At 34.3% G+C, this 20090-nt stretch overlaps 9 protein-coding genes across 9 annotated transcripts; 4 read left to right on the forward strand and 5 right to left on the reverse strand. All coding sequences in view use genetic code 12, as the record gives it.

Moving 5' to 3' along the window:
* Positions 1-220: 220 nt before the first annotated feature.
* Positions 221-1045, forward strand: CD36_46070 (conserved hypothetical protein; the record flags this gene model as incomplete). Its single annotated transcript, XM_002420205.1, has 1 exon — positions 221-1045. The coding sequence occupies one exon, from the start codon at positions 221-223 to the stop codon at positions 1043-1045; it is 825 nt and encodes a 274-aa protein (XP_002420250.1).
* Positions 1046-1377: 332 nt separating this feature from the next.
* TOP2 (DNA topoisomerase 2, putative) lies at positions 1378-5763 on the forward strand (the record flags this gene model as incomplete). The annotated part of the gene is made up of 1 exon (XM_002420206.1): positions 1378-5763. One exon carries the CDS (start codon positions 1378-1380, stop codon positions 5761-5763), a length of 4386 nt encoding a protein of 1461 aa, XP_002420251.1.
* A 277-nt stretch (positions 5764-6040) lies between these two features.
* CD36_46090 (flavoprotein subunit of succinate dehydrogenase, putative) lies at positions 6041-7966 on the reverse strand (the record flags this gene model as incomplete). Its single annotated transcript, XM_002420207.1, has 1 exon — positions 6041-7966. The coding sequence occupies one exon, from the start codon at positions 7964-7966 to the stop codon at positions 6041-6043; it is 1926 nt and encodes a 641-aa protein (XP_002420252.1).
* Positions 7967-9160: 1194 nt separating this feature from the next.
* On the reverse strand, positions 9161-9592 carry CD36_46100 (conserved hypothetical protein; the record flags this gene model as incomplete). The annotated part of the gene is made up of 1 exon (XM_002420208.1): positions 9161-9592. One exon carries the CDS (start codon positions 9590-9592, stop codon positions 9161-9163), a length of 432 nt encoding a protein of 143 aa, XP_002420253.1.
* A 304-nt stretch (positions 9593-9896) lies between these two features.
* CD36_46110 (conserved hypothetical protein) lies at positions 9897-10388 on the reverse strand (the record flags this gene model as incomplete). Its single annotated transcript, XM_002420209.1, has 1 exon — positions 9897-10388. The coding sequence occupies one exon, from the start codon at positions 10386-10388 to the stop codon at positions 9897-9899; it is 492 nt and encodes a 163-aa protein (XP_002420254.1).
* Positions 10389-10680: 292 nt separating this feature from the next.
* On the reverse strand, positions 10681-11163 carry CD36_46120 (conserved hypothetical protein; the record flags this gene model as incomplete). Its single annotated transcript, XM_002420210.1, has 1 exon — positions 10681-11163. One exon carries the CDS (start codon positions 11161-11163, stop codon positions 10681-10683), a length of 483 nt encoding a protein of 160 aa, XP_002420255.1.
* A 920-nt stretch (positions 11164-12083) lies between these two features.
* Positions 12084-14108, forward strand: CD36_46130 (nexin, putative; the record flags this gene model as incomplete). Its single annotated transcript, XM_002420211.1, has 1 exon — positions 12084-14108. One exon carries the CDS (start codon positions 12084-12086, stop codon positions 14106-14108), a length of 2025 nt encoding a protein of 674 aa, XP_002420256.1.
* A 1412-nt stretch (positions 14109-15520) lies between these two features.
* On the forward strand, positions 15521-16717 carry CD36_46140 (conserved hypothetical protein; the record flags this gene model as incomplete). The annotated part of the gene is made up of 1 exon (XM_002420212.1): positions 15521-16717. The coding sequence occupies one exon, from the start codon at positions 15521-15523 to the stop codon at positions 16715-16717; it is 1197 nt and encodes a 398-aa protein (XP_002420257.1).
* Positions 16718-16881: 164 nt separating this feature from the next.
* Positions 16882-19566, reverse strand: CD36_46150 (uncharacterized protein; the record flags this gene model as incomplete). Its single annotated transcript, XM_002420213.1, has 1 exon — positions 16882-19566. One exon carries the CDS (start codon positions 19564-19566, stop codon positions 16882-16884), a length of 2685 nt encoding a protein of 894 aa, XP_002420258.1.
* Between the last annotated feature and the right edge of the window lie 524 nt (positions 19567-20090).

A 20090-nucleotide genomic window follows, 5' to 3' on the forward strand; every position in this document is an offset into this window, starting at 1 on the left:
ATTCTATCAGTGTTGTGTATTATTTTAATTTGATGGTGTTTAAGTATGTAATTGTAAATGTATGGCCAGTTTTGTTGTTAGAGATGTGTATTTTGTAATGAGTTTTCAAAGAAACTTAAGGAACTAACCAAAAAAAAAAAAAATAGTAATACTGGTAGAAAAAAAAAAAAAAATTTGTACCTATTTTTGATTTGTTTCTTAACAACCAGATTACATCAAAATGGGTATTCCATTCCCTGACATTGACCCGTACGAAAAATTAGGGGTATTGAAGGACTCTAGTCCCCTAGAGATTAAAAAAACATATAAAAAGCTTTGTCTTAAATACCATCCTGATAAATTACGACAGAACAACAACGAAAATGACAAAGATAAACAACAAGAAATGTTCACCAAAATACAATTTGCATTCAGTATATTAAATGATCCAGCGAAAAGGAAGAGATATGATAATACAGGATCTTTAGCAGATTATGATTTAGACGATGAAGGGTTTGATTGGAAGGATTATTTCGAATCCATTAATGAAAAAATAACAGTTGAGATGGTTGAAGAAGACAGATTGAAATATCAAGGTTCAGAAGAAGAAAAATACGATATTTTAAACAATTTCATTTATTATGATGGAGATTTTCTTAAATTATTTGAATTGATTCCACATTTAGAGTTCACCGAATCAGAAGAACAAAGAGTTTACAAGATTATTGATAAAGAGTTGAATAATTTACAAGTCAATGATAGTGTACGAAAATCATGGGAGAAATATACCAAATCAAGAAAAACTAAAGTGAAACAAATGTTAAAGAAGTTAGCTAAAGAAGCTAAACAAGCAGAAGAGTTACAGCAACTACTTAAGAATAAACCTAAAAAGGATCAAGACTTGACTAGTTTAATTAAAAGTCGTCAAGCAAATCGATTAGATGATTTAATTAATAATTTGGAAAGTAAATATAAGGATAAAAAGGGGAAGAAGAGATCTCCTAAAGATATAGATGAAGATGAATTTGAAAGAATTCAAAATGAAATTATAAAGAAAAAGAAGTAATACACAAAAAAAGGGTTATTAGATAGTTTATGTTTATGTATAGTGGTGTTTAATGTTACCCAATATATTTGGACGCGAGGTAGGTCGGTAAACTAGGCGTGTCTAGAGATAAAATGAACCCGTGATTGTAAATTCGCATTGCTTCAGATCATCATCTTCATCAAAAATCAAAACAAAACAAATGTGCGTTGATTATTTTTTTTTTTTTTTTTGCGTTGCCAAATTCAATTTTGAATTGATATTTGTTTCTATCCTTTTCTCTTCTTTTTTCCTTGACAGCAAATAATAATCTATTCTTACGTTATTGTTTAATTGAACCACTCATATCTACAATGTCTGATTCAGAATCTGACTATTTCACTGATGGCTCAGAAGATGATTTTGTTCCAACTTCTAAAAAATCTACCAAGAAAAACGCGTCTTCCAAACAAAAGCAGCCTCTTGCTGATGCAACCAATAGCACAGTCAGTTCATCGCGTTCTTCCACTCCTAAACCTAGCAATGCTTCAGAAACGTATCAAAAACTTTCCCAGTTAGAGCATATTTTGAAAAGACCCGACACTTATATTGGATCTGTTGAAAAAACCAAAACAGAAATGTGGTGTTTTGATGCTGACACTGAATCCATGGTGTTCAAAGAAGTTACTATTGTTCCTGGGTTGTATAAGATATTTGATGAAATTTTGGTTAATGCTGCTGATAACAAAATCAGAGACCCTAGTATGAAGAATATCAGAGTCAAAATCGACGCGGAAAACAATATAATAGAGGTAATGAATGATGGGAAAGGTATACCAGTTGAAATGCACACCAAAGAAAATATGTATATTCCTGAATTGATTTTTGGTAACTTATTAACTTCTTCGAACTATGACGACAATGAGAAAAAAGTTACTGGTGGTAGAAATGGGTTTGGTGCCAAATTATGTAATATTTTCTCTACTCAATTTGAAGTGGAAACTGCTGATTTGAATATGGGGAAATTATATAAGCAATCTTGGACAAATAACATGTCAAATGTCTCGAAACCAAAAATCACCACTTTAAAAACCAAAAAAGAATATACCAAGATCACTTTTAGACCAGACTTGAGCAAATTTGATATGGACTGTTTGGATAATGACCTTTTATCTGTTTTGAGAAGAAGAGTTTATGATTTATGTGGTACTGTCAAAAACTGTAACATTTATTTAAATGAAAAGAGGTTAAACATCTCCAGTTTTAAGAGCTATGTGGAAATGTATGTCAAAGCCATCAAAGAAAGATCACCTGAACCTGAACCTCAGGATGGAACCATCAAGAATTTCACCACCATTGTTCATGAAGTGTTTAATGATAGATGGGAAGTTGCCTTTGCTGTTAGTGATGGATCTTTTAATCAAGTCAGTTTTGTCAACTCCATTGCCACAACATCAGGGGGTACACATGTCAAATACGTCTCGGATCAGATCATTAATAAATTAGTCGAAACATTATCCAAGAAGGAAAAAGGTAAGAAGAAACTTATGATTAAACCCCAGGAAGTTAGAGATAATATGTTTTTATTTATCAATTGTCTTATTGAAAACCCAGCTTTTACTTCCCAAACAAAAGAACAATTAACAACAAAAGTTTCACAGTTTGGAGGTAAAGATAAGTTTGTTGCCAATGATAATTTGATCAACCGTATTTTGAAAACCAGTATAGTAGAGAAAATTAGAGCTATTGCCAATGCGAACGAAGACAAGGCACTTCAAAAAGCTGATGGTAGCAGAAAACTGCGTATCAAGGGTCAAGTTAATTTGGTTGATGCAAACAGAGCTGGTACAAAAGACGGACACAATTGTACTTTAATTTTAACAGAAGGGCTTTCTGCTATGAATTTAGCGGTTGCTGGGCTTTCGGTTGTCGGGAGGGATTATTACGGATGCTTCCCATTGCGTGGTAAATTATTGAACGTTCGTGAAGCTTCAGCAGATCAAATTGCTAAAAATTCCGAAATCAACTCTTTGAAACAAATCATTGGGTTGCAACATAAAAAAGTTTACACAGCTGAGAATATAAAATCGTTAAGATATGGTCATATTATGATTATGACAGATCAAGATCAGGATGGATCGCATATAAAGGGGTTGATTATCAACTTTTTAGAAACCTCGTTTCCTGGATTGTTGGATATTCCTGGGTTCTTACTAGAATTTATTACTCCAATTGTTAAGGTTACTGTTAGAGCAAGGGGTGCTGGTGGTAAACGTGTTATACCATTTTATACAATGCCTGAATTTGAACACTGGAGAGACACTGAAGGGAAACAATGTCGTTGGACTCAAAAGTATTACAAAGGTTTGGGTACTTCTACTCCTATGGAAGCACGTGAATATTTCACGGCCTTGGATCGTCATTTAAAGAGATTTCATGCATTGCAAGGTGAAGACAAAAATTATATTGATTTGGCATTCCTGAAAAAGAAAGCTGATGAAAGAAAGGAATGGTTACAAGGATTTTTACCAGGTACCCATCTTGACCCTGAAATTACCGAAATTCCTATTAGTGATTTCATTAATAAAGAGTTGATTTTGTTTTCAATGTCTGATAATGTAAGATCGATTCCATCCGTTTTGGATGGGTTCAAACCAGGGCAAAGAAAAGTTTTGTATGGATGTTTTAAGAAAAAATTGAGAAGCGAAATTAAAGTTGCCCAATTGGCAGGATATGTAAGTGAAAACACAGGATATCATCATGGTGAGCAGTCGTTGGTGCAAACTATAATTGGTCTTGCGCAAAATTTCATTGGGTCTAATAACATCAACGTATTGAAGCCAAATGGTTCGTTTGGTTCGCGTGCTGCTGGTGGTAAGGATTTCTCGGCTGCGAGATATATTTTCACGGAATTGAGTGAAATTACTCGGAAAATATTCAATCCATTGGATGATCCCTTGTACACTTATGTCCAAGATGATGAGCAAACAGTTGAACCGGAATGGTACTTGCCTGTTTTGCCCATGATTTTGGTAAATGGTGCTGAAGGCATTGGTACTGGTTGGTCTACAAATATTCCTTCATACAATCCCAAAGATCTTGTTGCAAATATAAGACGATTAATGAATGGTGAAGAATTACAGGAAATGACCCCATGGTACAAAGGGTGGGGTGGTGATCTCGAGCCAATGGGACCGCAAAAGTTCAAAGTTTCCGGAAGAATTGAACAAATTGATCTGAATACAGTTGAAATTACAGAAATTCCAGTGAAAACTTGGACCAACAATGTCAAGGAATTTTTACTCAGTGGGTTTGGAAACGAAAAGACACAGCCATGGATTAAAGATATGGAGGAACACCATACTACTTCGATCAGATTTGTGGTGAAATTGACTGATGCTGAAATGCAAAAATCTTTACGAATTGGTCTTTTGGAGAGGTTCAAGTTGGTGTCTTCTTTGAGTTTGGCCAATATGGTTGCTTTCGATCCTATGGGTAGAATCAAAAAATATAACGATGTTTTAGAAATAATTAAGGATTTCTATTATGTTCGATTGGAATACTACCAAAAGAGAAAGGATTACATGACAGACAATTTACAGAATCAATTGTTGATGTTGAGTGAACAGGCGAGGTTTATCAAAATGATAATTGAGAAACAATTGAGTGTTGCCAACAAGAAAAAGAAGCAATTGGTTGCATTGTTGGAAGAACATAATTTTACAAAATTCAGTAAAGATGGGAAGCCAATTAAATCTAATCAAGAATTGTTGACTGGTGAAGCTGCTGATGAAGAAGAGGAAGTCGAAGAACAAGAAGGTGACGAAGATGTGGGAGATACTTCTATAGCCAATATTCAAGAAGGAGAAACTGAACAAACAGCTCATGTTCCAGAAACTATCTATTCATCTTATGATTATTTGTTGGGTATGGCAATTTGGTCGTTAACTTATGAACGGTTTATGAAGATAATGCAACAACGTGACCAAAAGGAAGCAGAATTGAATGCCTTATTATCAAAATCGGCAAAGGATCTTTGGAACCATGATTTGGATGAATTTTTGGTTGAATTTGACAAGTTCTTGATTCGTGATGAACAAGAAAGAGAATCTTTGGCTTCTAATGGGAAGAAAAAACCAACCAAGAGAAGAGCCAAGGCAACTGCCACCAAAGAGCAGCCAACCAATAAGAAAATTAAAGTTGAACCAAAAGAAAAGAAAACTACATCAGTCAAGCCAGTGGTAAAGAAAGAGGTTTCAAGTGAACCACAATCGTCTTCTTCTTCTTCCAAGCCTAAAGATAAGGATGATATATTGTCATTTTTCTCTCCATCAAGCAATGGTGCTAAAAAGACAAACAAAACATCAGGTGGATCAACATCCAATAAAAAGATTGAAACAATTACACTTTTCAGTGATGATGATGACGATGACGATATATTTAATTTAAATCTGTCATCTTCCACGAAAGTCAAAAAAGAGACAAAATCAAGGTCTGCTACCCCAGTTGTTGAGAAACAAAAGAAGCAAAAACCTTCTGGTAAACAATCTATTTTGGACGAATTAGAGGATCTTGAAATATTAGGAAGTTTTGATAAACCAACGTCAAAAGAAAGAAGACCCAGAGAAACTGCTTCAACAACAAACAGAAATACTAAAAAAAAACCTGTCATTATAGATAGTGATGATGATGAAGATGACGATATTGTTATGAGTGATGGGGATGATGGTGATGATGATGATTTTATTGTAGATGAATAGAAAACTATTGTATTTGTGTGGAATTAGAAATAATAGATTTGATTGTATGTATAGAGTCCAGACGTGTTGTTGGTAGTTTATTCATTAGCTGAGCATATTGGATTGGAGTTATTGACTGTAGCAATAAACCTGGTTCAACATCATGTAAGATATTCCCGTCAACGCCATCCTTCAATCTACGTGCAAGAAGATAGAAATAAAACTGATTATAAATATATTTACTTTGTGTTGCTATACACAATTATTTTTTCCTAAATAAAAAACAAACCAATTGATTCTAATACACTCTCTTGGCTGGTGGGACTGGTTTACAATCGTTTTCGTCCAATGTGGTCTTGACAACATCTCTATAATCCAATCTCACTGGACCGCCAACGGTTTCTTGGTAAGATAAGGTGTGTTTTCTCCAGTTAACATCATCTCTATCTGGGAAATCGTCTCTGGAATGAGCACCTCTTGATTCTGTTCTAGCAGCAGCTGATGCAGCAGTTTGAGTGGCACAAGTTAACAAGTTTTGTAATTCTAAAGTTTCAACCAAATCTGAGTTCCAAATCATAGAACGGTCAGTAGTCTTGACGTCTTCAAAGCTCTTGTCCACTTCACCAATATGCTCCACACATTGGTCCAAAGTTTCTTGAGTTCTAAACACAGCACAACCCTTTTGCATAGTCTTTTGCATTTCTAATCTAATATCAGCAGTTGGTTTGGAACCATTAGCGTTTCTGAGTTTGTCCAAGTTGGCAATTGATTCATAACCAATATCTTTAGCGTGGTCTGGAATTGGAGTACCTGGTTGCAAATTATCTCTAATAGTGTGAGCAACAGCTCTTCCAAAAACAACCAAATCCAATAAGGAGTTAGCACCCAATCTATTGGCACCGTGGACAGAAGCACAAGCAGCTTCACCACAAGCTAATAAACCTGGAACAACTTCATCGTTACCATCAGCACTCTTTTTCAAAACTTCACCTTTCCAGTTGGTTGGAATACCACCCATATTGTAATGAACAGTTGGTAAGATAGGAATTGGTTCTTTAGTAACATCAACACCGGCGAAAATGTGGGCAGTTTCAGAAATACCTGGTAATCTTTCTTTCAACACTGGAGCTGGAATATGACTCAATTGTAAGTACATGTGATCCTTTTCTGGACCAACACCTCTGCCTTCGTTAATTTCCATAGTAATAGCTCTAGAAACAACATCTCTGGAAGCTAAATCTTTGGCAGATGGAGCGTATCTTTCCATAAATCTTTCACCTTCAGAGTTGACCAAGAAACCACCTTCACCTCTAGCACCTTCAGTAATAAGACAACCGGAACCATAAATACCAGATGGATGGAATTGAACGAATTCCAAATCTTCTAAAGGCAAACCAGCTCTAGAAACCATAGCGTAACCATCACCAGTACAAGTGTGAGCAGAAGTACAAGAGAAGTAAGCTCTACCGTAACCACCAGTAGCCATAATGGTTCTGTTAGCAAAGAATCTGTGCAAAGTACCATCTTCTTCATTATAAGCAATGATACCAATACAAGCACCATCTTTCATCATCAAATCCATGGCGAAGAATTCAATGAAGAAATGACAGTCGTGTCTCAAGGATTGACCATATAAGGAATGCAACAAGGCATGACCAGTTCTATCGGCAACAGCACAAGTTCTGTAAGCTTGGCCACCTTTACCAAATTCTTTAGATTGACCACCAAAGGCTCTTTGATAAATTCTACCTTCATCATTTCTAGAGAATGGGACACCATAATGTTCCAATTCATAAATAGAAGCTGGAGCTTCTTTGGTCATGTAATGAATAGCATCTTGGTCACCTAACCAATCAGAACCTTTAACGGTATCATAGAAATGCCAATGCCAGTCATCTGGGTGCATATTACCCAAAGCAGCATTAATACCACCTTGAGCAGCAACAGTATGTGATCTGGTTGGGAACAATTTAGAAACACAAGCGGTTTTGAAACCTTCAGAGACTAAACCAAAAGCTGCTCTCAAACCAGCACCACCAGCACCAACGACAACACAGTCATATTCGTGGTCAACGACATGGTATTTTTGGCTCATATACTTGGCAGCATTGAAATCTTGACCTTTGACATTTGATCCAATAACTTGAGATCTAACTGAAGATGAAGATAATAATCTCTTTGTCACTGCTGAGCTTCTCACTTGATTACGGAATGAAGTCAACATCTTAAAAATTATATTTTATGAGGGGGGGGTGGGTGTTGAAGTAGAAATTTTATAGGAACAAAATAAATAAACAGGAAAAAAAACCTTTAAATAATTGAGAAAAAAATGCAAATAATTGGAGGTGGTGAAATAAAATAAAGCTTCCAAGTCTATCTTTCTTTCTTTCCTTTCTTTGATTCCAGCCTTGAAAGGATTTAAACTTGTTCTTGATTGGAATTGGAAAAGTGTAAAAGAAAAAGAAATATGAGGAATACTTTTGTTATTGAGAGGAATGAGAAATTTTTTTTTTTTTCTTCTGGTTCTGTTTTCTGGAGTCAATCGCTAAGATTTATTGGATTGGAAATTTTTCACTTTATAAAATAAAACGCCTCCTGTTCTTTACGAAACCTTGGAATTTCTAGGAAATAAGTTAACAATGTTATTGTCTTCTTCATCTACAATTATATAATAGGAACCATTCTTTTGATTTATGGGCCATTGTAATTGAAACTTGGTGTAAATTAAAAAACGTCTCATGATTGGTTTTTTCATTTTCTCTTCTATGTATTACAAAATGCTTGAATTTAATAGGTCAGTTTTTTGTGAGCCGCATTTTCCCGGTTGGGAAGATTGACCCCGGGGAAAGTCAAGAAGAAAAAAATGAGGATTGCAGCAGCAGCAGTACTAGCACAACTTGTAATGAAAAAGGCAATTCTTAGAGAGCGTTTTTTTTTTTTTTCTCCGAGGTCAAACTTATTCGGCAATTTCTATGGTAATATTTCTCAATTTTTGCAGCTATCTCATTCAATACAACCTTTAGTTGGCCTTAATCCTTATTATGAGCATTTGGAGTAACCAGTTAGTATTACATCGAGTGCTAAATGGTCTCCTAAGTGGTTACTGTTTGGTCTTGACACGATAATTCTTCATGCTTAGACTAAGAGATAATGGAAGTTTCCTAGTAGAAACGAAAGAGGGTTTGCAATGTTGTAGAACTTTCTTAATGGTAAAGTTTCTACAATTGAGTCATTTCACTATACGTCGAAGTTGCTAGTTAAGGAATTAACAAAACAATCAAAAAGAGCACACTCCAAATCTTCTAACTGGGGAAACTATTTTATATCATAAATAGCAGTAGAGGCAAATTGAATGAGAACAAATTAACTGTTATATTTTTTTCTCCTATATATATTTCTGTACGAACGTCAACATAAATTATAGATAACTGGCATGAATAGACAAGGGAATCGCATCAATTGGTGGATCAGTGCCATACCAAATGTTATAATTCTTTTTAGCACTAGCTTCAGCTATACTTGAGCTTTCCACTGCATAAGTGTTATCCAATATTTTTCCATCAGGCTGAATATTTATTGATAACGGAGTGTTTGGACTCAATTGAAGTATGTTATTGATTACAGTTAAATAAAATCTAACTTTGTTATCATAGTAAATGACTTTCTTAGCATCATCGTATTGGTAAAAAGAAGTTTGGTCGTCAATGTATAAATCATAACTAGGAAATTTCCCGGTTCTGTAAGAGACCCTGTGTCCGTTGATTTCTTGATTTGCTGAGTTGACGTAAAGTTCGATTTTGTGAATAGTGGCTAAAACGTATATTGGAAAAAATAATAGTAGAAGATTCATAATTAGCAAGATTGTTGATTGAAAGAATAGTTGATAAAATAATAAAGAGAACAAGAATATTTTATTTATTTCTAGAAAAAATGGATTCAAGGGATGTGGTTGCCAGTGGAAGTAAAAAATGAATGATGCCCTTTTTCTCGGTTTTCATTGCTAGTGGATATCAATATGATTTCCTAATTTAGCAACTTTATCTAAAATAGAAATGCGGGAGAAACAAAAAAAAAAAATCAACAAGAACTACTACCAACACATTTTTTGGAACATTAATAAACACGCACAACACACTCTCCATACAAATGCTTGTTTAATTAGTGGGTATACTGGTTGTTATGGTTACTTTCATAGCTTGGGATGGGACAACACTGGATTTTGGGTAGTAGTATATAGCATAATATTCATTTGAATAATTGTGTGGATCATCGACATTTTTCATTGCATACAACCTGTTAGAGTAAGTAAATTTAAGATCTCCATTTTTCTTGATCTTGATTTTAAAAGGATAATGAACAGAAGACAACTGTAAAAAATTGTTTACCAGTGTCAAATAGTAAGGAAATAGGTAAACGTAATAAAAAAATACCTGATACATCTGGGTGTCGTAGATTAGTTTTTGAGCCGTTTTAGGGTTTCCTAAGAACAAATAATTGTAGCCTTCGCCTTCATGTAAAGAGAATAGCCCTAACCCGTTTACAGAACTGTTTTCTGATTTTGAATACAAATTGATAGATATTAACTCTCCGAAACAAAAACCAAATATTATGAATATGGAGACGAAGATATGTTGTAATTGCATCATGGAAATCGGTGTTCTTGAAGAAAAAGAATCAAGTTTACTATAAAGTTGGTTGCAAATTTGGTGAAAATAAAATCAAAGGGGACTTCAGTACAGCCTGGCAAACATTTCAAAAACAGTTGTGTCACATAGGCTAAAGTGCTTTACTTTTAGCTCAAATAGCCATGGGGTATGGTTCATGGCAATTAGACTATTGTTCCAGCGAAATATAAATGCATGTATTAAACAGACATAAACTACAATCGCTACGTACAACAGAAACAAAAACAAGCATGCATTCTCATAATTGAAAATATTACGCCTTTTTAGCATAAACAGTAACTTTCGGCGCATGCATGGGAACATTATTCTTATTGGCATAATATTTAACGGCATAATGATCTTTAGAATAATTTATTGGATCACCAATATTCTTAACGGCATATAATTTGTCATCACCTCTAAAATTTAAAGAACCATTTTTTCTTATAATAACTTTTTGAGGATTTCCCTTGGACAATTGTAAGATATTTCTTTGAATACCAAAATAATATCTTGTGTTAGGATCAACCTGTTGATAAATATAATAGTTTTGATCGTCATAAATCAATTTTTGAGCCTGACTAGGAGGACCTAAGAAGAAGTAATTGATTCCAGGTCTTTCCTTAATGGAATATAATCCGTTTCCATCAACAGTTTTGTTATCAGATTTTACATACAAGTAAACATTTTGTAATTTGCCTAAAATTGTAGCAACAAAAAGCAAAAAGGTGAAAAGGATAAAGTTATAAGATTTCATAATTAAGATCTTGGTAGTAGTGAATAAGAATTAAAAAAAATAATCAAAATTGTGGGGATTATTCACCCTTATTTATAGTATTTCATTACAGTTATGCTCTTATTTCTATGGTGGAATAGAAGGGGCTATGGCTGACTGTTCTCTTTCCTGGGGTTGGTTGAAAACCAAAATTGTAAACAAATGGTTGCAAAAAAAAAAAAAAAAAAACAGAAGTGTCAATAATTTGAGGCATTTTCTCTGGGAAACGAGGGGTCAGCCATTACGTGAAGGTGGTCAAATTAAGGCGGTTCAAAATTATAGAAGTTTATTTATATGGCTATGCTATTTCTTTTACAGCATTTAATTTAAAACTATGGAACAGTGTATTTGTAAGTATCCACATTGTTATAATTCTAGCCTTGTGGGGTAATAGCAATCAATAAGTTTGTTTCTACTATAGATGAAAAATAAAATAACACTTTCTATCGCTAGGGGTGGAGGCTAACGGCTTTTGTTTGAATTTTTATATTCAATTACTAGCCCAAGGCTAGATGCAAAATATTGCGCGAACAATTTTAACAAAATTTATTCAATATTAATATCGAAATCATTCTATCGACAAACATAATCATGATCTGTTTAACCAGTTAATTGAAGACACATTTTTCTACAACAACTGCCTGATCCATAACATACGATCATTACTATCTTTAATGGGCAATGTTAATATTATTATTATTTTAACACCGTATTCCTGCACGTTTGTACTTGGTCGTGTATGGTTTCCTAAACACTAAACAAAACAAATGTGTAACCGAATAATGATGATGATTATCATTTATTTTTTTTCTAATGGACACGAGAAATAAATAAGCTCTTGGATCCAAATTTGCCAACCATATTTTTTATTCGTCAATACCATACCAACATTAATTTGCACTATGGACAATGATGAATTGACAGCATCTGTTTGGGATGACGCAGTGTCTCCAAGCAACAATGACGATTTTGGTTCAAATGGACTTAACAATTCTAGATTACACAGTTCTGTAGTTGCTCCATTATCAAATCAATTTAGTTCACTCGCTTTGGATGACCCCTTTGCCAATCCATTAGGATTTGGTAACGAAAATCAAGAAGGTTTTAAAGAATATGCAAAAGATGAAGATGAAGAGGAAACCAACGATGATTATGGGGTGAATGAATATAACAAACAATCATCATACTACAATGCCGTTGATGAACAGTCGCACGAATTGAAAAAAGAGGAGAGAAAAGAACATTCAAATGAAATATTATCTAAGTTAACGCATGGGGCGGAAGATAGTGATATATTAGAATCTTCAATTGTTAAATCGCCTGGGAAAATATCTTCCTCTGAGGCATTATTTCATGATAAGGGATCACCACTAAAGGTTATTTCTACAGATGGCGAGACAACCAAATCACCAACTCGCTTAACGAAAATCAAAACCACCAAGTTCAAAGCAACGAGACCAAGAAAGTTCAGCTCCAAAATAAATGTACAACATATGAATGAGAGCAGTACAAGTCCATTGGGTCCGCTAAGTGTAGATGATAATAAAGAAAATGAACATTCAGAATCCAACTCGCAAACAGATTTTAATGGGGAATCAATAGCCAAGGAAGTTGAGGCACCTCTATATGATATAAATAATGGACCTGATTCTCCACAGAAACCACTGCTGATCAAAAGCAAAAAAAAACAATCAAGTGAACCTGATCCGCAATCCAATAAATTAGAAATAACAGTGGGAGACCCTACTAAAGTTGGCGATATAACCACAGCCCATGTTGTATACACGATCAAAACAGTGAACAAGAATTTAGATTCAAAGTTTTTCCCAGCAGTTGAACTGGTGCAAGTTTGTAGAAGATACAGAGATTTTCGATGGATATATCATCAATTACAGAATAACCATCCCGGGAGAATCATTCCACCTCCACCTTCTAAACAAACTTTTATTGGAAGGTTTAATGAAAATTTCATTGAGAATCGAAGACTATCGTTAGAAAAAATGTTGAGCAAAATAAATCATCACCCTTTGTTGTGCAACGACCCCGATTTTGTTATGTTTTTAACGAGTCAAGATTTTGTCAATGAATCCAAAGAGAGAGAAAGATTATCGGGATCAGGGGCATCACTACAGAATAGTGAATATTTGGATGGCAATAAAGATGTGGCAATGTCCTCAAATGTTGCTGCTGCTGCTGCCACTGCGGCGGCCACTTCAGGTGGATTTATGAGCTCTTTGTTTTCAATGTCAACCAAAGCAACTGAGCCAGACCAATACTTTATTACAAAAAAGCAATATATTGATGATTTGGAGTATAATTTAAAACAATTTTACAAAACAATTGAGCTAATAGGTCAGCAGCGTTTGGATATGATTGGGATATTGGAGGAGATTGCATTAACAATGAGCGAATTAGCTGGATTGGAGATTTCTAAAGTCACTAGTGATTTATTATCAGCATTTAGTGAAGTGGAATTGAAAATTAAAGATAATCTCGATAGAATCAATTTACAAGATCAATTGACATTAGGATTCACTATTGAAGAATATCTTCGAATCATTGGATCAATTAATTTTGTATTTGATACAAGATTAAATGTTTATCAACAATATCATAATTCGAGTCAAGAATTGAGTAAAAAACAAGCCCATTTGGATAAACTTACAAGAAAACAACAACAACCTGATAAGATCAATCAATTGAATTTTGAAGTTGATAAATTGAAACAAAGAACAGAATCGTACGAGCAAAGTTTTAAAGAGATAAGTGAGACGATCAAACAGGAATTGGAGAATTTTGAATACGAAAGGATTGATGATTTCAGAAATAGTGTAGAAATCTTCATTGAAAGTGCTATTGAATCACAAAAGGAAGCAATTGAGTTGTATGAAACATTTTATGAAAGACAGAATTTAGGAGACGTCTAGTAATGAAAACTAAAAAAAAAAAAACAAAAAAACCAAAGTTGTTTTCTAGGTTGTATACTAAAGCAATACAAGAATAATAAAGAACCACACTTTCATGACAAAAAGAGGGGTCACCAACTGTAGTCGTTTAGCTTTTAACAATGGCTCCAATTATTATCTGTTGTTGTTGGTATTAGTGTTATCTGGGGAATGTAAGCAATTGGTAAAATCTGTAGAACTGTTAATCCTATCAAATATCTTCTGTCTCTCCTTCTCCTTCCATATTTGATAGTTATCCACTTCCTGCAATTTTTTTTTCCCTTTGTTGAGAGAAAATTGTCAACTCGACAATTCTGTAGGCTGGGTTAAACTTCTTTATTTATAATTCATCGGAGAGAAGAAGAAGAGGAAGAATGGAAAACTAAAAAAAAAGTTTCTTGCATTATCAAATTAAGACAATAAGGGTTGTTCAGACAACGGTTTCACTTTTATCGTTCTATTCCTTTTTTGCTTCCCTCTTTTTTTTTTTTTATTTTTGGTTAATTCCAAATATAATTTAGTGGTTTCACCTGGAATCAGGTCTAGAAAAGTTCTCTTCTGGCTTATACGGTTATTGCGGTTTTTGAATAATCACCATTACAACCAATTTAACATGAATTGCGTGTTATTATTCTTGGATTATCTTTGTCTAAGCGACTAGTTTATAAGTGAAAGAGGGCTATGTTGGGGGTGAGGATCAAAGCAAGTAATAATTAAAGACAATTCCAATGATAATACTAATGACGATGAGATATAAAATAAAAATTTATAAAGACAGAGGTGTGGTGCATTACACATGAGAGTTAACAATGCATGCAAGAAAGGGGGGAGGAGGAGATATTCACCAAACTCTTGATGGTTTGTTACACACTAATTGGAAACTAAAAAATGGATGGATAAAAGGAATTAGAAATAAATAATAAAATTCTCCACAGTAAGTAATTTACTAACTAAGTTTATTATTGAAATTTCATTTCTTTGTTTTCTTTCTAGTAGTAGAGGGGGAGAGGCATGAATTATTCATTTATAAATTTTCAATACTTTTAGATTGTTTAAATTCTACTTTATCCTGGTTTCCCCCCTGACACCCATTATCCCTTGAAAATTGTTATAATTTATAAATATGTTATAACATCTCTCTAAAAATATTTAATTCAAGTTAAGTTGTATTTAAATAGAATTTATCAGATTAAGCTCAAATCATATTTTGTGACTCACAACGGGAAACCTTTTTTTTTTTGTTCGTTTGTTTGTTGATTTTTTCTTGTCCCTTTTCAATTTTTCATATTCAAATCTTTGTTTGATTTAATTTTTTACAAATATATATATATATATCTGGAGTTGTTCTTTTTGGAGCCCCCATCCTTAATTTTACATTACATGGTCAATTCAAAATGAGTACACAAGTACATTTAAACCCTACTATGCTATCGATACTATCTATATCACGAGATAAATATTGGATATTTATCAGTTCTATTTTGCAACTACTATATCATTCAGTTGATAGTTCAAACTTTCAAAAATCAAGCATCGACGATGATGATGACGATGACGACGGCAATGGATTGGATGAATACAGCTCAAGTACATCTACTTCGGACAGTGATGGATTAAACTCAAAATTGGTTGATAATTCAAGCAAATTACCCCCTAGCCCTCCACTTGAACAACCAATAGAAGAAGATATTGAATCCGAGGATTATTTTTTCCATATTGCCTTGACTCCTGTTGAATGTACAATTATTTGTTCACAAAAGTTGATGAAACAATATTTCCAACAACCAATTGAAATATGTAAACAATTAAACTATACTGATGTCCAATTGCTACCGGAAAAATATTTATGTTTAAGTGTTGATTGTGATGGTAGTTCGGATAATTCATTAAGAATTTTGGAATTAACTAAACCATTATCAGAAAACAACATTTCTTTATTTTTCATATCTAGTCATTTCAATGATATCGTATTAATCCCCTATGATTTGAAACAAAAAGTCGTCAATATTCTTACAAAAAATAGGTTTGAATTTCTGGATGTTTCCAATAGTTATATTCCTACATTTGGAGCGTCACCAATTGCTACAGAATTTGATTTCGAACAAGGTTCCAAAAAATTAGAAGAAAGAACATTTGAATCATTCAAACAATCGCAAATTCATCCTATGATTAATAACAAAGTGAAATTATTACTTACGGGTTCAAGACAAGGTGAAGTGAACAATGCAATTATTAAATCAGCCAAAATCTTATCATCTACAGAAACAATACCAAATTATTTTGCCATTACCAGAACTTATTACAATGAAGTATCTCTTGTTCTACCGAAATCAAGTAAACAAAGAACAAGGTTAGGATTTGACTCTAAATATATTATTGGATCAACTCAAGATGTAATTATACCCATAACAATAGACTTTTCCAAACTTCCCTTGGATTCTACAGGTATAGTTGCTGGATTAGCTAGTAAGTTGATTACTGGTGGTGAAAATCTTTCCGAATTGTATTATTTTTCAATGGCAAGATCTGGTGTGGTTATGATTCCACAAGAAAATATTGAAACCATAGCTAAGATTTTACGTGATGTCTAAAGTTGTCAACAACCGAAAAGTTGCTGACATATTTTATAGTTTAACTAACATATGTTTAATAAGACCCTTGAATTTTTTTTTTTTTTTTTTTTTTTTTTTTTTTTTTCAGAAAAATTGTTTATTTACGTCGATTCTCAGCTATATATTGATTCCTATTCACAACCTTAGTTTCTTTTACCATTCTTCTTTTTGGATTTCAAACTAGTACTCCAACCATCTTCATCAACAGTTTGAACTTTATCTGCTGATGAAATGATGGCTGCTGACCAAGATACATGATCCCCACCACCAATTTGTTGATCAACTTTTTGTCTTCTCTTTAAAAACTCTTGAGCAAATCTTCTTCCATCCATAGTAGCAGAAGAACTGTATATAGTTTCAGCAATTAATGAGCTTGAATCGGCCGAATTTGGTGGTAAAGTAATAAAAATTTCCAATAAATCATCTTTAGAGACAGTTGGATACAAGCTGGTCATACTGGATCTAGCCCATACCAAAAAGTCTTCTCTAATCGCTTGAGCATTTACAGCGGAAACATTTTGTTTATTGGCAGAAACCGAACGCAATAATTGAGGAGTTGTTTTTGAAACTGAAGTTGGAATAGTAGTTGTAGTAGCAGCTTTCTTTACAACTGGAGCCGAAGTTTGCTTTTTACTACTAACTGTAGTCCAAGCAGGTCCATCATCTCTTGGAACTGAATTAGAAATGGCATGAGCAAATGTAGTACTTGGAGAATTGACTTTGGCAGCTGCTTGTTTAGCCTTAGCACGCTCGGCTTCTTCCTTTTGAATTTCAGCCAAGGTTTTAGTAACTGGAACATTAGAAGCAGACCCCCAAGTTGATGGTAATGCAACTGGAGTTTTTTCAGCTTTAATTGCCTTTTCAGCAGCTGCAGCATTGGCCCAAGCTTTAGCGGCTTGTTCACTTTTGATTTGTGCTTCAATTCTCTTTTGTTCATTCAATTTTTCTGCCTCAAGTCTTTGGATCTCTTTCAATGTTAAGGCCGGTTTCTTGGAATCGGCTTTAGCGGCTGCCCATGGGGCCAAAACTTGTGGTGTAGATGGCTTTAACTCAACTGTTTTAACTTGTTCTGGTTCTGGTTCTTGCTCTGTTTCTAAAACTTTGGCAGTGGATTCGTTTGAAATTGATTGTCTAGACTCAGAAGGCGTAGGTTGAGCCAATGTAGATTGATCATGGACAATGGGAACCAATGTTGCTTGATCATGTTGGTTGTTAGTTGTTTTAGGTTCATCATCGTTCAAAATATCAGTGACAACAGAATTATGAATGTCATCTAAAACTAAATCTTCGGATTGTGGAGAGGGTTTAGTATTGGTTGTAGATCTGTTTTCAGAGACCCCACCAACGGAACCTGTAGTGTTGTTTTTGGCAATATTGGTTTCTGGTTGAACCGAAGCTAATGGATCTGTGTCTCCGCCAATTAGGTTTACACTTGATGTAAATGGAGAACTAACTCTTGAATGAGACTGGGTAACAGCCTCTGGCAACCAAGGAGACATTGGAGCAGGTTGGCTAATTGGATTGTTCAAAACAGAATGGCCACCAATGGGAGTTTGTGGACTGCTCCCTGAATGCAAAATGGATGATGCTGTATCAACACCCCAACCACTGTTGACTCTAGACAATGCTGGTTGTTGTTGTTGATGAATTTGTTGTTGCAACAAGGTTGGCATTGACGGAAACCCCAAACTCTGATTGAACGCATCCATGTTGCTAGCAGCAGTAGTATGTTGGTTGAATGTATCAATACCAAAACTTGAACCGGAAAACCCTGAGGAGCCACCTGGGTTAATAGACTGCAATGGATTGGAAAACGGGTCCAGTTTCATAAAATCATTAGCAAACAAATTTGTTTGAGATGAATTATTCTGTGGCATACCACCCAATGAAGACAACAAGTTGGATTGGAAATTAGGAAAGGTATTACCCAGCAAATTATCAGAAAAGAACTGACTGCCACCACCAGTGGTTGTGGTCCTAACTCCATTGTCTGTAGCATTACCACCACTGGCATCACCATTAGGCGTAGTTAAATCAGGTAATGGAACTTTAAAAGGAGTCACATAATTCTGCAAACTTTCACATAAATCCCTCAATGTCTTGAACGACGCTTCTTCTTTTCGTCTTATTTTCAATTCAAGATTCAAATAACCTCCAGCTAACCATTCCTGCATCATATCACCATTAAATGGACCTTGTTCATTTCCTGAAGGATCAATGTAATGCCATTCAATTTTATCAGATGTTACTAAAGGTCTAAATTTGGAATCAACACTAGGAAAATCTTTATGCAATTGTGACATCCCTGGTGGTGCTTGTTGAATCGAAGAAATTGTCCCAGTCCCTGTTGTTGCCGAGGGCCCTCCTGTTGCAGTACTGACCTGAGTAGCTGTATCTACTTCAGAATCTGCACCAATGGTAAGCTTATCTAATGAATCAGTGACTTCTTTGGTAGTTTCCAGTTGAAAATCACCTGATTTGGTTAGATTGCTTTGCAAATCTAAATGATAAATAGGCTCTGGTTTAGACAATTTGTAGGGTTCATCAGCACCAACGGGAACACTATTGTTCAAAATCTGGTCTTTATTATCATACCATACTTGGAATACTTCATTCATGGTATAACGTTTGCCATCTTTGTTTGCAGGAATAGTGTTCGTGTGAGGATACTGGTGTGAGTGATGATGATGGTAATGGTGGTGGTGATGGTGATGGTTACTATTGTTGTTGTTACTGCTGTTATGGGATTGATGCTGATTGTAGGTGGAAACCTCATCAGTATTCCCATTACTTGAATTTTCTTGCGATTTACGAGCTCTTGAGTACATTGCTAAATTGATAGTAAACTATTTTGGTTTTTGGTTTAACAAAATGTTCGGATTGAATTGAATTTGTTAGGGAATTCAAATTTTGATTGTTATTTGGTTGAAAAAAAAAAAAAAATTTTCTTTCTCTCTGTTTTTGGGCTTCCCATGAAAATTGCCCCAATACATTAGCAGGTTTTTTTTTTCTTCTTTCTCTTCCTATCATTGGGTTTCCTGTACTTTAAATGGGATTAATGTTTGATTTCTATATACAACAGGACAATGTTCCTATTTTAAACTAAGCTGCGATTGTAAAAACATATTTTAACTTTCAAGGATTGATTTTAGGAAGTAAACAATGTAAGTCTGTGTGCTGAACGAAGAGAGGTGTCAAAAGCACAGGTGGTAAATGATATTTAACAAGAGTAGGTCATTTCTCATCTATTAGTTGTCTAGTGAATAAAGCTCATTTGATATTATTCAATTTGACGTGTTTTTCAAGCTCAAAATGTTATCACAGATCAATAAGTTTACTCTTTACTGTATTC

The sequence above is a fragment of the Candida dubliniensis genome, chromosome 4 (assembly GCF_000026945.1).
Source record: "Candida dubliniensis CD36 chromosome 4, complete sequence".
Taxonomy (NCBI): domain Eukaryota; kingdom Fungi; phylum Ascomycota; class Pichiomycetes; order Serinales; family Debaryomycetaceae; genus Candida; species Candida dubliniensis.